Source organism: Aythya fuligula, chromosome 25 (genome assembly GCF_009819795.1).
Source record: "Aythya fuligula isolate bAytFul2 chromosome 25, bAytFul2.pri, whole genome shotgun sequence".
Lineage (NCBI taxonomy): Eukaryota > Metazoa > Chordata > Aves > Anseriformes > Anatidae > Aythya > Aythya fuligula.
This window is the reverse complement of record NC_045583.1, coordinates 1,688,745-1,705,221: the sequence shown is the minus strand read 5'-3', so window position 1 is coordinate 1,705,221 and position 16,477 is coordinate 1,688,745. Positions and strand designations below refer to the sequence as shown.

General features: G+C 43.7%; 1 protein-coding gene across 4 annotated transcripts in view; it reads left to right on the top strand.

Moving 5' to 3' along the window:
- Positions 1–12,651, top strand: part of KCND3 (potassium voltage-gated channel subfamily D member 3) — a 108,281-nt gene extending 95,630 nt beyond the window's left edge. For 3 of the 4 annotated variants that reach the window (XM_032203184.1, XM_032203185.1, XM_032203186.1), the window contains exons 5-8: positions 6,156–6,248; positions 8,966–9,022; positions 9,973–10,220; positions 12,086–12,651. In XM_032203184.1, coding sequence (XP_032059075.1) covers positions 6,156–6,248; positions 8,966–9,022; positions 9,973–10,220; positions 12,086–12,290 — 603 coding nt within the window. In that variant the 3' untranslated portion in view covers positions 12,291–12,651. The remainder of the gene's footprint in view (positions 1–6,155; positions 6,249–8,965; positions 9,023–9,972; positions 10,221–12,085) is intronic. The other variant, XM_032203187.1, reaches the window with a different exon arrangement.
- Positions 12,652–16,477: the final 3,826 nt, after the last annotated feature.

Sequence of the window (16,477 nt, the reverse complement as noted above, 5' to 3'; positions counted from 1 at the left end):
CACTACTGCGTGTGCTGAGTCCAGCTGCAGGACTGAAGCAGGGGAAAAAATACTTCCTTGGGCTCCTTCTTGAGCCGGGAAAGGATCTGGCCTTCCAGCAGAGGCCAGGTTCACAGCTTGTTCAAACCTCAGTGTGATGAAGCTGTGGGAGCTGCGCCGCTTTGGACCACCCAGCGTCTGCCTGGGCTATAAATATCCGCAGTCGTTCAACATATAGTTATTTATTTTTAGAAGTCTCTCCCTAACATGGACTATCTGCCTAACAGGACAGGAAAATATTCCCTAGCTCCTGTTTCAGACAGTTTGGTGGTGGGTTTATTTTTAATAGAAAGGCATCTGGAGGCTAATATTAGCTATTCACGAGAAGAAGAAATGGAAGCGCGTCAGATTGCTCAGCAGAATCAGTGAAAACGAGAGCAGGTTATTACTTTAAGCCTGATCAACACCAGAGCAGGTATTAGCACATTTCATGGATTCCATTTCAAATAAAGCAGCCTTTCGTGCAGGTGGGGAGCAAAGAATGATACGAAGAATGCCTAATTGAGCCACCAGACCCGCCTTGCACTTGTTCGTGCATCCCTACTTGGGGCTCTAATCCTTCAAATGTCTATTTTCCCTGGCATACATCCCTGCCAGGATGTTTGCATTTGTAAAATCAAAGCTGAAAACCCCTTTCAAGCTCATGGTGTTACAAGCTGCTCGCTAGGACCCAAGCCCATTCCTACCCAAGATCAGCAGGTCCAGCACCCAGAAGCAGGGTGTGCATCACCTGGTTTTACAGCTAGGATGTTTCTCAGTGCAGACCTAGATAAGGGAGTCTGGTCTTTTGTAACTGGAGTAGCTTTCAAACATACTTTATGTGAAATATGGATTGGGAAGGCAGGATGCCTGGATCAGTTTCTGTGCTCCCCTCCAAAACAAGTTTGATCATCTACACAAATAACTACACAAATAATGTCCCTGCTCAACAAATGGCAGCGACACTTGGAAAATCTGTGGTTCTTGAACCACATGCTGCTCTTCAGCAGCTCGAGAAAAGTTTCTATAGCAAGAAAATATTGAGACCATGAAGACTGGTCACAGGTAGTCCAGAGATTAATCCCCACCAAGGAAAGGCTCAGGAGTGGGACACCACCACAGCTGAGTCTACTGTGTCGTTACTCAGGAACAGTCCAAAAATTGGCTAATTTAGACTTTTGCTTTAAATTTCTATAAAAAGAAAAAAAGAAGCCAGAGGAGCTTAGCATGGACACAGTTTTCACTTGATCTTCCAGCCTGTCATCCCGACATGAATCTCCTCACATCTCTCATCAACCAAAACTCCCTGCCAAGAGCGCTCACAGGAGAGCAGCTGACACACCAATGCTTAAATCCAAAATGTACGAGGTTGAGAGAAATATTTGGCTGAATGGGTTCATTTTCTGGCACCTGCCCAAAAAATAATTGGAAGAAGGGTCTTTTTGTTGGCTAGCAAGCTGTTGCACACACAGAAAAGATAACAAAAACATTTCTGAAGAGTCTCTAAAGGATTTCTCCTACCCGTTAAAAAGTTAGATATAGATTAGTGCCTAGAGCAGGCCTTCCCAAGCTTTCCTGGGTGCAAATTGCTTTATGGTGGGCCTACAGCTCTAAACGTTAACACAACTTCCCCACAGCCCAGTAAGATCCATGAACTCTGCTTGGGAAAGCACCAAATGTTATATACATTTTTATCATTACACAGTAAGAAAATATCCCCACCCCACGGAACTTCCAGATGAAACAGCCAAAAGCAAAGGCGAAGGGGAAGGCAGGCAGAACTACCATCTGCCTGTGCCACACAGGAATATCATGGACTAGAACAAGACACCTGCCAAAGCCATGGCTGGTATCTGCACCACTGCCAGGAAATGATCTGTGGCTACCCTAGCTCCTGAATCAAGAACCAAGACATCTCTCCACCCAGGGACAGGGACAATAAATCACTACAGATCTGCAGGGCACCCTTTGTCAGAAAGGTATACACGACCACTTAAATTCCACAAGGCAAGATTCTGTGTCCTTTCATTTTATGGCAGCAGAACAAACTATTCTTAAGAGAGTACAAGATGTGAATGACAGCACAGTCTAGCCAGCCAAATTTTTAGGCTGGAAAAAAAAAAGTGAAGGAAGGAATGCGACTTGTACAGTCGCTATAGTAGGGACAAAAGTATTATCCACATACTGTGTACATCCCTCAGTCAAATTAGTATCAAACTGCTTCATTGGTCAGGTGCACATCCCGTTTTGATACCTTGCCCAGGACTCATGCTAACTTGAACGGACTTCACGTGGCCAGATTGCCATTGGGCTTCTTTGGTACCCAGCAGCAATTCCAAGTGCAATTATGATGTGGCCATGATGAGATATTATCACTTTCATCATTAGCAATCACACAGTACTGTGATCAATGTATAATTGTTTTACAAGCATCCAGCAGATTGCCCATCAGTCTGACACCCTGAGGGCTTAACTGAGGGGGGAAAAAAAAAAAAAAAAAAATCTGCTGCAGAACATCCCCCAGCTCCGACGCTGCAGTCACACTAATAAACAGGGAGAGAAGGGCTGCTCAAGATTCCGGAACATGTGCCAGAATTTCCTTTCATTAGCACCAGAACGAACACACTAACGGCGTCTTTCGAGGGAACAGCATGTCTTCAGCCTGTAGCCCTGCAGCAGAGTAAAGAACACATGAAGGAAAGGATTGATCCAAGGACAGCAGCAGGAAGAAGTTCTGTTCCTAGCAAGAACACAGACTTTAGAGACGTGGATTTGTAGCATTTTGCATTTGCCATCTACACACCAAGTACTCAGAGCTTTTTCTTCTCATTTAGAGAGCTTTTTAGTGGGCTTTATGTCACAAGCACTCAAGAGATGGTGAGCTTCTTCCCATGGCAGCAGCCTACATATCCTCTTAGTGGTAATCTCCTTGTACAGCTAGCCGAAATTCCCTTTTAGCTAAAATACTAGGCAGCGTATATCCTAGGAACAGTAGGTTGTGAGGTCCTGTCCCTTTTCACAAGCAGAATCTGCTTAGCCATAGATAAGCATTATAGCCATTCTCACGGCGAGGGACAGTCTAACCACTGAACCAGCTCGTCTCAGTTCACCAACGTCCAATTTTGTGCGCTGAAGCACTAAGTAGAGGACACCTCTGTAGTGGAAACATTTTGGACTTCAGAACCAATGCCACAGTGTGTTTAAGTCTCCCTCGAAGCAACCAACAGCTCAGCAAACGCCTTCCAAGAACAAACTGAATGGGAGCTGGCATCAAACCCTGCAAAACTGGCACCCAGCTCAAACAGCAAGCCAGCCCCCATCCTCCCCCCACCATTTCTTTCCTTACAGCCAGACTTTCTAATGAAGACACAGATTTTGTTTGCCTGCAGTAACACAGGTACCACTAATGCAATCTCTGTAGCTACACAGTCCTCAGCAGCACTATCAAAATGCTAATCGTTTGTGCAGCGTTGGTACTCTCCCGTTCAAGGTGCAGTGCCTGCAGATCTCTCTTAATTTGCATGCTAGGATGTTCTGAAAGGCTGCATGCCTTCTTGTTCTGAAAACACCTATCTGGCTGAAGAAAAAAGGTGAAAAGATAAGGAAGGAATCATACTCACTGATGCTACACTTTATTCCTGGTCACTGCCATCCCTTGATCCATTTCCATCAGTGGCAACATTTGCCTTGTAATGGAAGGCAGAGAAAGAGACTGAATCGTGCTGCCAAAATGTGACATTTGGCTTCGGTCTTCTGCCAGAAGTAGGGAAGCTTTGTCTCTGTCTCAAGCAAATCCTCTCATAAAGATACTTTTTGCAATATCTGTTCTTCCTCCCTCCTTTTCCAGAGCATTTTAGTGCAGTCTTATATTTGCTTTAAGGCTTGCAGGGACCTCCTTGGGAAATATTCCAACACAGACTTCACCAGAGTCAGTGATCTCAGTGGGGTAGAAACAGGATCTGCTTGCTGTGTTAGTTCACCAGGAGGATTGTTAAAAAGAAGAATGGAACTGATTATTTTTTTTAGGCTACTCTTAAAAATACCTCTGGGAATGCTCAACCTTCCAAAACAAAAGCAACAAAAAATCCATAACCTGCTTAAGAAGCATTCCCACAGGAATCTATTAATTCTGCGTACAGAAAGTCAGCTTTCTAAGTGTACCAATTCAGCGATGTTTTGGCATCTGTCAGAGACAGAGTTATGCCTTAAGGATTGCAGAGCCATCCAGGAAGTGGCACATTTGCAGTGAATCATTGTGCCACATGGGTGTATCTAAAAGCAACGCCTTAAGCACAGCTGAATTTGACCCCCTTTAGAGCAACAAACAAAGTCTTGGCACTTCTGCCAAGAGGTTCTGCTGCGTCTCCCATCCCACCCACTTTCTGTCCTGACCAGTCAGATCCTGCTGGTTTGTGGCTAAGCAGAGACTCAAGCCATGCGCACCCAGTTTTGACTTTCAGATTTAGGCATTACAGAAGACACCAGGCACCCCTTACTAGGGAGCACAGGGAAACATTGCACAACGCCTAATTGCCATTTTAATGCATGTAATTGTCTTTGGAAATGCTAGCCACCAAAGACATGCACAGATTAATGTGTCACGGAACTGCAATGAATTTTAAGATCAAGGACCTTAAACAGGAGCAGTGAAAAAACATCCTAAACAACCCAGATTTTAAACCTCCCACGGCGGAACAGAGAGAGTGAGAAAAATAATTCCGACTCTTAAATATCCCAGAAACTCTCTAAACAACCTCTATTACTGCTTTTCCTTCCATTTCTGAGGTGTATCTGATCACCAGATCACAGCGTAAGTGACAGATGCTGCAGTTTGGGGAATGCAAGCACCTGAGTCACTGATGCAGCGCGGAGATCAGAAGCACAGAGCACTGCATTCCCTCCCCCTGCTCAGGGTGACTAAGGTGGCCTATCGCTACCCTGATGAGTGCTCAGTGCCAGGCTTTCTGCATGAGCTAAATAAATAAACCAACAGGAGTGCCCCAATAAGTCTTGCTGACTCCTCAAATCGCTATGCCAAAAGCAGCTTTATCCCACCCAGCTCTTCCCACACCTACCTAGGAGGGACCACTCCTTTTAACATGTTTTTGACATAAATACTCTCACTTGTACCCAATCCCTTCCCCAAAGATACTATCTGCCTGTTTGACTCTGAACACACCCCGCTCTCTGGATTAGCTAAGAAATTTGTTAGCCACATTTAAGCCGTTTGAACACGCAGGGAAATGGGGGAAAGCCAGTCCCTCACTGCACAACCAGTCAAATATCTGGATCAGAAGCTCTTTGGGCAGGCTTGCCTTGTTTGGATTTTGTGCTAGGTGATGCACAGGGGGTTCCCTCTCAGTTTTCTGCGCTCCTGGGCACCGTGTTAATGAGACATCAAACACAGGACCCCATTCTACAGAGAGAAAGCCCCAGCTCAATGAGAACCTAATGGAGACGGACCCTCCTCCTAGGGAACTGCTGCTGTGTTTCACATAGACATAAACCCTTTACCACTGCTGTGTGGAGAACAGTTGGCCACGTTCACATAGAGAAGAGACAGACCTAGGAGTCCTGCCTCCAGGAGCAGCATTACAAAGTCTGACACACGAAGCCCACGTTCACACTTTCTGACCTGGCGCTGAGCTGTGCCTCGGGAGGTCCCAGCACAACACACGCCAGTGCCAGCAGCTCAGCAGAACTAAGGCAGCACATGCTTTGTCTCCTGAGAGACAGCAGAGTTCAAGGCACATCTGTTGGCATTCAAAGGTCGCGACAAGTTTAAAAGTCTTAACAGCTTTAGGAAAAATAAAACAGCAGAGGTTTTTTTTTATTTACCTTCTGGTTCCAGAGCCTTTCCACCACACAACAGCAGTGTTTCCTCCACAGCTACAAAATGGCTAGAAACACACTGGTTTTGAATCAAAGCTCGTTTTCGCACCTGAGTTTACTAGCCAAATCATTAAGGAAATAAAAAAAAAGAGGATTTACTCTCATGAGATTCATGAGAAAAACCTGAGAGATGACAATGCTGAAATTATCATCTTTATCCCTGTGAAAGCTGGTGGTTGTTTGTTTTCATGGTTTTACACCTGGTTTGGGTTTTTTGTTCCTCCCTCCCCTTTTTCTGACTCTAGGGATCCACCGAAGATGAACAGCATATGACTAAAGGCACCTCCTTAATTGAAAGCCAACATCACCACCTGCTGCACTGCCTGGAAAAAACAACCGTAAGTAGCAACACAACCCTTTCTACATCTTACTAAGTCTTTGTGCCTGTCCCAGGCTTCGTGAGGACAAGTTGTGCACACAGTATGCTCTGAACTGCCACTTGGGTGGGCACACATCCCAGGTGGACCTCCAAGCTGTGCCAGGTCAGACTGACACCCCCGTTCCCCCAGAATACCCTGCAATGGAATAAATGTATTTCAATTTCATCGAGTCTTTTTAAAAAAGAAAATTTAAAAAATCACTGTACAAAGGGATAGGGGTGTGATCGTCTGCTACTCCAGTCACTTACACCAGTACAGAGTCAATAGCAGGTTGCTCAGTTCACTGGAATACAAATAACTTTTCAGCAAGGGGTTAGGGAGATCCTATAGACCAGCTGCATACTGAGTTTAAGTTTTTCAGTGCTTCTGAAAGAGAAACAAACTGCGTTTGTCTTGTGCTGTCAGTCCCACTTTGTATGTACTCGTTGCTTGTGCCACTCAGTACCACTGGACACTTCTGCTGTCTTAAGAGGAAGAAGCTGCTATCAGCGAGTACAAACCCCAACTTGGTCTGTGCCAACCGGGGACCAGGCTGGAAAAATCAACCTTTAGCCCTTTTTATGGAGCAGAGCAGATGAACTCTCTTAGTGGGTTTAAAGGTTGCACGTATCTTTTCTGGTCGAAAGACACGGTAATTTATCTCAGAGCCAGCCAAGCAGTTTCTCTGACAATGACTTTTCTGTTTGTGTCGTGCAAGGTGTTGGTGTAAGAATTTTATTTTTTCGTTATTAAGTTACTCTGTACACAGAAGTCTCTTGGAACATTTCAGATATTTATCTGATACGTATGTTTTACTTCCAGGTTTATATAAAAGGTTATGCAGTAAAGGAACATATTATCTATACCATGATTCATTCTAGAAAGAATGAAGAGAGGTTAACATTTGAAATATTCATGACTTTTTCTATCTGCATCCATCATCAAATGTACTTTTGATTTCTGACTTGCAAGAGCTTTCTTTTAGACAAATCACCTTCACTTCCATAGTTTGGCTTATGCTGGAATAACATCACTTAGGCTTCAGCGATACACTGGAAGAAGAAGACTGGTTAATTACAGTGACCTGTGAGCACAGCTGCTTTATCACAATGAGCTAAGAAGGTCACCTTTCTAAGGACAGTGAACTGATTCTTCCTGTATCAATGACTATTGAATCCATTTTATAAGACTCATCTTGCCTTTGTCTCTAGCAGTTTTGGATGTTACATAACAAGCAGATATTTCACAATCTGACTCTTCGGTTTAGAACTTCATGCTTAAAAGCTTTACTGCCGTGACCCATATTTCACATGAATACTTCCATTTGAAAACTTTACCAAACTGGCTGAGGCAAACAAAAGCTGGCAGCCCTGCCTCCAGGGTCTGCTCTTGTAAGGCCCCAACCTTGTAAAAGCTGATAGGTGCTTTGACCTCCACACTGTGGGCATCTCTGGGAGCCACGTGAGTCACTCCATTACCAACAGGCCAGCTAGGGTGCTGGAAGTAACAAAGCCAGTCCTAATTTGTGGATGTATTGGCTTGCCACATTAACAAAGCCACGCTGCCTCCAGCACGCAACCCTGCTCAGTGAATCTCAGTGGCTGAAAACGTTTCAAACATTGCTTTTTTCAGCAACGGCTGGCAATAACAATGATACTCGGAATTGAATGAAAACCTAGAGGGAGAATCTGCACCGTATTTAATGCTTTTTCCCCCACATATTTCAGCCAGTTATAACCATGGATTTTTTTATTAAATCACACAGCTAGGTTGGATTCTGGTCTCAAGTTACCAATCCAAATTGTTCAATCAGCCTGTGCTGTAATTCTAAAGCTTCAAATAAACTCATAAAATACTATGCGGCATTTCTCCCCCAAAAACCTTAGATTGTAAAAAAAAAAGAATTTTTAAACACTGCAGAGTCATTTTGTGATGAAGTTGCAGGAATGGAATGAGGAATGTACCATGGCTGCACACTTGTTTCAATGGGCAATTCACCTTTCCTCAAACTAGGCAGAAAGATTCGAAAAGTGCCTTTATTTATTGCCACGGTACCTGCAGTCGCCACGAGCATACAGTCTTATAATTGAATGGCTGTGAATGGCTCAGAAATCTGGTGTATAAAATGACAAAGTGACTCTAAAGTACGTGTGGCTGCCATAATAAAGGCTACTTTGTCATATTAACACAACAGATGGAGTTTGTTCAAAGAAGAGGAGCTCTTCCACTCCTCCTGACTCCCGCATTGAATATGGACATTCACATGCCACACTTTCTCCAAATGCTGAGTGCGTTGAATCCAGTCCTTCAACCCAAACCTTTCCTCTATGTTCTCACAGACCATAACCAAAACTCATATCCATTGGTGACCCAATGGCAATGCAATTCCAATTCATTACTTGTGAATCAGCAGCCGAAACTTTGTTTTCCTTTGCCTGTGGCTCTCAAAAGATCAAAGCAATAAAGTTGTAACCAGCCTTGTTCTATTTTCAAGAAAAAGCTCAAGGGTGAGAAGGAACGAACAAACGGGTCTGATTCAAGCAAGGTTTGGAAAAGAGAAGGTCTGGTTGCCCATTCAAACTTGAGTGAGCCGGCCGGAATGCTGAGACAAGAGATGCAATGCTGGGACTAAATTTCTGAATGCCGGAATGGACAATCAATTGTGTTTTTATCTTTTGTTGGCATGTTGTCCGTAGGGATTGTCCTATCTTGTGGATGATCCCCTGTTATCTGTACGAACTTCCACCATCAAGGTATTTCCTTTTTAATTCAATTTGCTTTCTCTATGATCTCTGTGATGTGTCTGGAGAGTGTTTGCTTCCTTTCTCGTTCCTGGTCTTGTCCTTGGGAGTTTGTGCACGTGCCTCTTTTTGCTACCCAGTGCTCATTTCCTTTGAGAGTTGTGAGTTGTTCCAGTGAAAACTGATGGCTGCCTTCACCATAGTTGCTTTTGTTTCGCATCCTTTCTGATGCTGACAGGGGCTGGATAAGTATGTACACTAGAATTATTTGGGTGTTCACGTATGTGCGTAAGAGTTCTTTCTTTCAGGATTTCTTGTTCCTTAGCACAAAAACTCCTTACAGCTTTCTGAATTTCCTTCCCCTACCTGCTTCCCACTCTCAGCTGCCACGTTTATTTCCGTTCAGTTAATAGAAGCTCCCAGTGAAATGCAGGTATGTTCTGCACCCAATAGCCAGTACAAGCAACATCCTGCAAGTCCATTAAAGGTCCAGATGGTCCTCCAAACACAACACAACCCTGTCCCCAGGAACAAATAGAAAAGTTCCTGAAACTCCTCCTCTCTGGGGTTTAGTAACCATGCGGCATTGCAGAGACTTTGAAGCCACTTCCAGAATTCAGACACAAAAATGAGAGGAAAATCAGACACTATATTAACCAGCTCCAGCTATGTAAATAGAGCAGTATTAACAGACTATACCATGCTTCTGTCACTGCAACAGTTTCTCTTATTCCCCTATGGATGTGGGACAGCAAAATCTCCTGATTGCAGAGAGCAGAAGGGCAGAGTGACTTTTTAAGATCTGCCTAGTACAAATATTTTCAGGCACAAAGCATCTTACACAGACGAGGTACTGACACAGCCCACCAGCCTAGCATGAGGTGGTGCTGAAAACAACCTGCTGCTGGGTCACGGCCGGTACTGCTACCAGGGAGTAACGGCGCTCTTCTTTTCCCTGCCAGAACCACGAGTTCATTGATGAGCAGCTGTTCGAGCAGAACTGCATGGAGAGCTCGATGCAGAACTACCCGTCTTCTCGGAGCCCCTCCTTGTCGAGTCACCACGGGTTGACCACCTCTTGCTGTTCTCGCCGTAACAAGAAGACCACTCACCTTCCCAACTCCAGTGTGCCAGCCACTCGCCTCCGTAGCATGCAGGAGCTCAGCACCATCCACATCCAGTGCAGCGAGCAGCCCTCACTCACAACCAGGTACAGTAAGTAGGCTCTCGCTGCTAACTACTGCATGCAAAGCCCTGCAGTACGTCATCCAACTCAATGTTTGATGCAGCTTCTTAGAGGTCTATTTGGCAGCAAAAGAGAAGGGTCTAGAGCTCAGAGCATCGTTGTTTTCCTCCCTCTAATGACAACCCGAGGAAAGTTGCTCCTAGCTGTTCTCTGTAACTGTTCTGGGGGAGAACCAGGTGAAAGCTCGACTCTAGTGCAGCTCTTCTCTGACCAGACAGGACACAGAAAAAGGATATAGCCCAGATATAGCCCAGATAGCCCAGTGCTTCCAAGCCCTTAATGGGAGCAGGCAGCGACAGCCAGCTGATCACAGGCTGCCAGACAAAGCTGGCAGAGAGCTGTACACACCGCCCTGGTCCACCGGTGACACTCAGCTCACTGTTTTTTATTATACAAGTCTGAATTACAGCTGTGAGCAACAAGCAGCACTGAGAAACAAACCAGGAGAAATTTCACGATGGTGTCTTCACAGCTTTCACCTAGAGAGACGTCAGTAACACATTACTCTTCTGGTAGAAAATTTTGAGATAGCATCATTTCACACAAAACTTACTGAAAAATCCTTTCCTTGCTGTGTATTTCTTGCAGTTATTAAATGACTTTCTAAATCCTCCTCAGCCTATTAAGCTTCTTGAGCACTGGGCTGTTTCTGAACCTACCATTTTTCTCCTCCCCACTCCTATCAAAGGGATCTGGAAACTGAAACAAAACAGCCTTTAGGGCAGCAAAGCAGCTACTTTGTGCCAGGAAGAAGTCAGAACAGCATTTCAGAGGATGAATTATGAATGAATAAGCACAAAACAAGTCTCAGGCTGTTGCAGTTTCAAGATGACAGTAGTTTAAACCAGCACCTGAAACAGTAATTCAGGGGAACATGAACCCATTTCCAGTGTGTGCTATATCAGATGCTAGCAATGATATCTTAAATGTCAACACTGTTAGCTATGTTACTTGCTTACCAAACTGTGAAAGAATAGAGAGAGAAAAAAAAGCTTTTGAGTTGCACTTTATGTGGAATGCAGCTCGCTGGGCGTGCTGTGTGCCAGTGGCAGAACCACCCAGGCTCCAAGAATGCCCCAGTCTCAGCTTGCGACTGAGGTAACCAGGGAGCAGAATGGGTTCTGTGGGGTTCTTGGGATGCTTGAGAGATCACAAAACATCCTCTTGGTGAGTCACTCTGAGATAACAACAGCAGTAGCTTTCCAACTGGGAGCTTTATATTTTAAAAGGACAGGCCTTGTGTTTAAAATGAACATGTTGGGCTGGTAATAGCAGACTCCTGTAGCTGTGCAGATGCACAGAAATCAACCTATCATTTTCACTCTGTAATTAATTATAGGATGCAATTGATGCAGATCTAATAAGAATGCTCCCAGCTGCCAGATCCTTGAAACTACTGCAGAGATGAAAAAAATAGAAAAGATCAAGGGACAGTGAATTCGAAAGAGGCATTCGAAATGCAAGGAAAACAACATCTCTTTCTCAGAAAGAACTACCTGTGCTCTGAAAAGACAGAGTACACAGTATGGTGTATTTAGATACCCTCTTAATTACACTAGAATTATGCAGGAATGAAGTGGAAACGTGGAACAATTTGCCCTGTGAAAAGCTATAGACTAACCATGAGGAATATTTAAAACCTGCACTGTGAACTGGGTAGAAATGAACGATGCATTGCAGGAACTTGGGGGAGCATTTAGGTGGATTCTTCTGAGTATTTCAGTGCCTTTAGTTCAGAGGAGTAAGACACTGCTTAAGAACAAACCCCATTCCTATCCTTTCTGCTGTCTGCTTTTAAAAAAAGCCACACCACTAACTCTGTTTTCCAGTCGTTCCAGTCTCAACATGAAATCAGATGATGGGCTACGACCGAACTGCAAAGCTGCCCAGATAACGACAGCCATCATCAGCATCCCCACGCCGCCGGCGCTCACGCCAGAAGGTGAGAGCAGACCTCCACCCAGCAGCCCGGGCCACTCCACGAACATTTCTACCACCACCACGAGCAACATAGTCAAGGTCTCTGCCTTGTAAGATGTCTCATGCACAGAAGGAGGCTGGAAGACCAGTGCCCCTCTCCCTCCACACCTCCATGTTCCCTTCTTGCTGCAAATTGTGCCTGGATGGACGAACCTGACATTTTGTCATCGAATTAGCAATGGAGACCTAACGAGGCAGCTTTCTTCAGACTTGCATTCATGCGTTGGACTGAGGAAGGATTAGGAAAGGGAGGAAGAGTTTTGTTAAAAGTAAAATCTGCATGGAGAGTACGTTGTGCCATGGTACAGGGCAGAAATTACCTGTGAAGGCTGAAGGGAAGGAATCATCATGGCAACAAGAGAGTCAATAAAGAAAACAGAAATATAACACTGTGTATCGCAGCACCTTTTTAAAGGTTTTTAATGGATAATATTTATTCATGAGGAAATGACTGAAAAAGGTGAAAAACAATGGATTTTGTGAATTTTTTTTCTTCATGGAGCAGAACCTTTAAACCAACCAAAATTTCACATTTTTTTTTCTTTTATAGGAAAAGATTTAGACAAAGAAGCCACCTGTCACAGAAACCTATTTCCATTCCTCTGTGTGTGTGCGTGCGAGTGTGCAGCAGAACCACAGAGCCACACTGCATTTCAAAGAGCAGAGCATGTTTTCATGATTCAGTGCACAGTAGGAAAATACAAGCATGTGTCAGCACATACGTGTGCACACGTGCACACACACACACACCTATTTCACCCTGGATGGCATTCTTTATTTAGACACTTTTGTATCCGCCTTTTAAGTCAATACAGTGCAATTGCAAACAGTGTGTTTGTCTGCTAATTATTGTCTGTGAAAACATATTTGTGGAAAAAAAAAAAAAAGACAGGCTTCAGTAGAGTTTTAGTCCCACATGGGTATCCGCTTTCTATTTTTGTTATCACTTACTTGTAAGAGTGTGACTAGACTACCAGTTCTGTATTTTTAAAAAGGAAAAAAAAAAAAGTAGGATTCTTTTTTAATACTGTACACACAAATGGCAAAGAATGAGAAAGCACTGAACTCAACTGCATCAAGTGTTCATAAGTCTGACAGAGGTTTCTTGTAATGTATGCCCATGATTTTTTAGTTTTGTTTTCTATGTATGAATTTCTTTGCTAGCACTGAACATACAACCCATTGTAAATAGTAGCCAAATAATGTCTGGATCTATACTTGATGATAATTAACCCCACAGCCAAATATCTTGCATGGACAGAGAGGTATTTGGCTTTTTCACAGTCTTGGGGCTCCAGTTGTCTCATCAACGGCTTCTGGGTTGCACTGATTTTGGGGGTAGACTAGGTTAGCGATTTTAGTTATCCGGTCCCAGCACAGGCTATACAGCATGCATCCACCTGAGAAGGGGGAGCAGTACTGGATTTTGGAAAACATTTGATAAATTGTGGTATAGACAGCCTTTTCTTTTTGCAGTTCTATAGTCAGTTTGAGAAAATTCACGTACTTCTAGTCAACCAAAAACTGTAACACTGGTACTGCCAGGAAGCTAATACTCTTAACTAAGGTGCGGTCAGTCCTAGCCCCCTCTTTCAAATATCTTCCTAGGAATGAGTTATTGTAAGGAAATACATAGTTCCAAAACATAACTGATTTTTCCCTCTAAGAATAACAACTTTTTTCTTCCATTCTGCCCTTCTCGAGTCCCCTTTTCATAACAGGTGTGATCCGTGAAGGGCAGAGGGAGAAACTGTCACCCACCTCTCGCTTCCTGAGCCTTCCACTTGTCATACACTGTCTGGCTAATTCTTGTGGTTATGCACAAATGCCCCTTCAAGGCCCTACACACACCCATAAACGGCAACAAACCTACCCCCCAACAGCTTGCAATAGAATAGATTTCAAGTATCTTGTTTCTGAAAAGCGATTTTACCAACACTACAGATAACTACTCAAAGCATGTTTGAGGCTGATTCAGCAAAGGGATGTTTTGTTTTGTTTTTTAACATCTGTCATAATCTATCCTGATGTAATATTTATATACACATGTACACACATACGCGTATAAATAAATACACAGACACATACATGTATAGATAGATAAATAGACCTACATGCTGACTTAAACATACGAGCTAGCAACCTGCTTTGTTAGCACTCCTAACCTACTAGTCTATACAGTGGACTCAGATGGCTCACGCGTTAACTCAATACCCTCCTTAGAAACCTACAACATTCTAGGAATATTAGGGCTATGGCTAAGCCTTCAGTAGCTGCACCAGCTTATAGTCATTTATTCCAGTGCTGTAATATGTTACCGAAAACTATGTTTAGTCCTGTTTTAAATGATTAAAGTGCTCTGCCTTTGCTGCTTCCTGTAGGAGGTTATACTGCAGTTAATCTTACCATTATTGAGTTTTTCCCGATGTTTTAATTTAATCTTCTTTTGCTTTATTTAATTTCATTATGTCATCATATCTGCTCCCCATCTGAACACCCTCAGCCTTGTAGATCAGAGGCCTTGCTCTCCACCACTTTCCACCTTGCAACCTCATTTACACTGGCACAGAATGAGGGTTAAATGCTACCATGCTGATAGGGTACAGTGTTCCTTCCAATGCACAGGAGTAAACAATCGCAAAGAGCCAGGGACTCAACGTGGACTCTCAGGGCTGCCTTTCTTTCTCCTGATTTACTGTGGAGTGGTAAACAAGCCACTTCATCTCTCTGCATTTATTTCTTTATCTGTAAATAGCAATCATAGCAACCCCTTTCTAAAGCGTGTTTGGCACATTTCATTGTTATCGATCAAAATGCTTTCTGAAAAAAAAACACACCGTTTTTAAGTGGCAAAAATATAAGCAAGGAGGAAAGCCAGTCCTTGGGGTTTCTGGATGGCTGCCTGGTCTCATATTACGGCAGCCCTCGTCTTTGTTCTTTTCCATGGAGGAGGAATCAGTGTTATCCGTGCCCAAAAATATTCGGCTTCTACCATTAACTTAGCGTGTGCAGCCCCATGCAGTCAGTACTTCAGCACAGACATTCAGGGGATAAAGACAGACAAAATTAAGGAAGTCTGAGCCTAGAGGAACAGGACTAAAAATATTTTTAATGGAGGCATTAGCGCCTTTTATATGCTGATTTGAAGTAGAGTGAGTAATGTTTCCAAAAGCACTTGAAATATGCTTGCACAAAACCTCTCATGGATTGCCCAACACAGCTACATCCTCATTATGGGAGCACTGTGCATTCATTGAAACAGCACAGACAAGAATCTATTGCCATCATATCAGCGGTTGGTAGGGCAGAACAAAACATCCTTCAAATGAGATGCATGAAAGAAGGAAAAACATTTGCCCACAAGAGCGTAGGAACTGTACCACAGCCACTTTTTCCCACAATAACGGAAAGCAATTACCTTTACTGAACTGCAAGGCTCTTCGTAATCTTTATAGCAACCTACAAACCATTTCTGAGATAGAGACAAGTCAACCCTGAGAATTCCTGGACCAGAACTTTAGCCAAAGGCCTTGGGCCATTCTCTTCTGTGGTTCCCAGTACTGCCCTGCCTTACCAGTCTCCCTGTCCCCTTCTCCAGTACCGAGCACGCCCAGGGCCAAACACAGACATTGCCACGGATACAAAAACCAGCACATACCCTGCAGTCCTCATCATTCCTGATGCATGGAGAAGGGGAATTCTTCAGGCATGGGCTGCCTCCAGGAGAAGTATCCAGAAACCCAGGCTGCTTCTAGTCCTGACCCCTTTCTGAAAGGCAGGGGGTACAAAACAGCCTGATCAGCAAGACTGCTCAGCAAAGCCTCAATAGCATCTCAGCAGTTCACCTCGAAAAACCTTCCCCCTCCCTCTATTTCCTTGCAAGTTTTGATAGCTTTTCCTTCTTCATGAAAAAAAAAAGATACAAAGAGATTGTTGGTACAGAAAGCATGTGGAAGGGGGTTGGTTTTCCAGTCTTTCATAAAGCAATACTAAAAATACTAGAGAAGCAACACCTTTATCCAAGCGTTTTGCTTCTTTTCAGAACTCTTTTTTGAGGGAAAAATATTTCCACAGATTTTCAGCCTATGCCATCAATTCACTCGCTTCTCACCTGGCATTGCATTGCTAATGGAAGGAAACACACCCAATTAGTAAAAGAATGACAAGAAATACCTTTCCCATCCAGGCTTAAACTTTCATCTACTCTTTCAAAAATCCAACTTTTACTTTTCTTTTCCTTA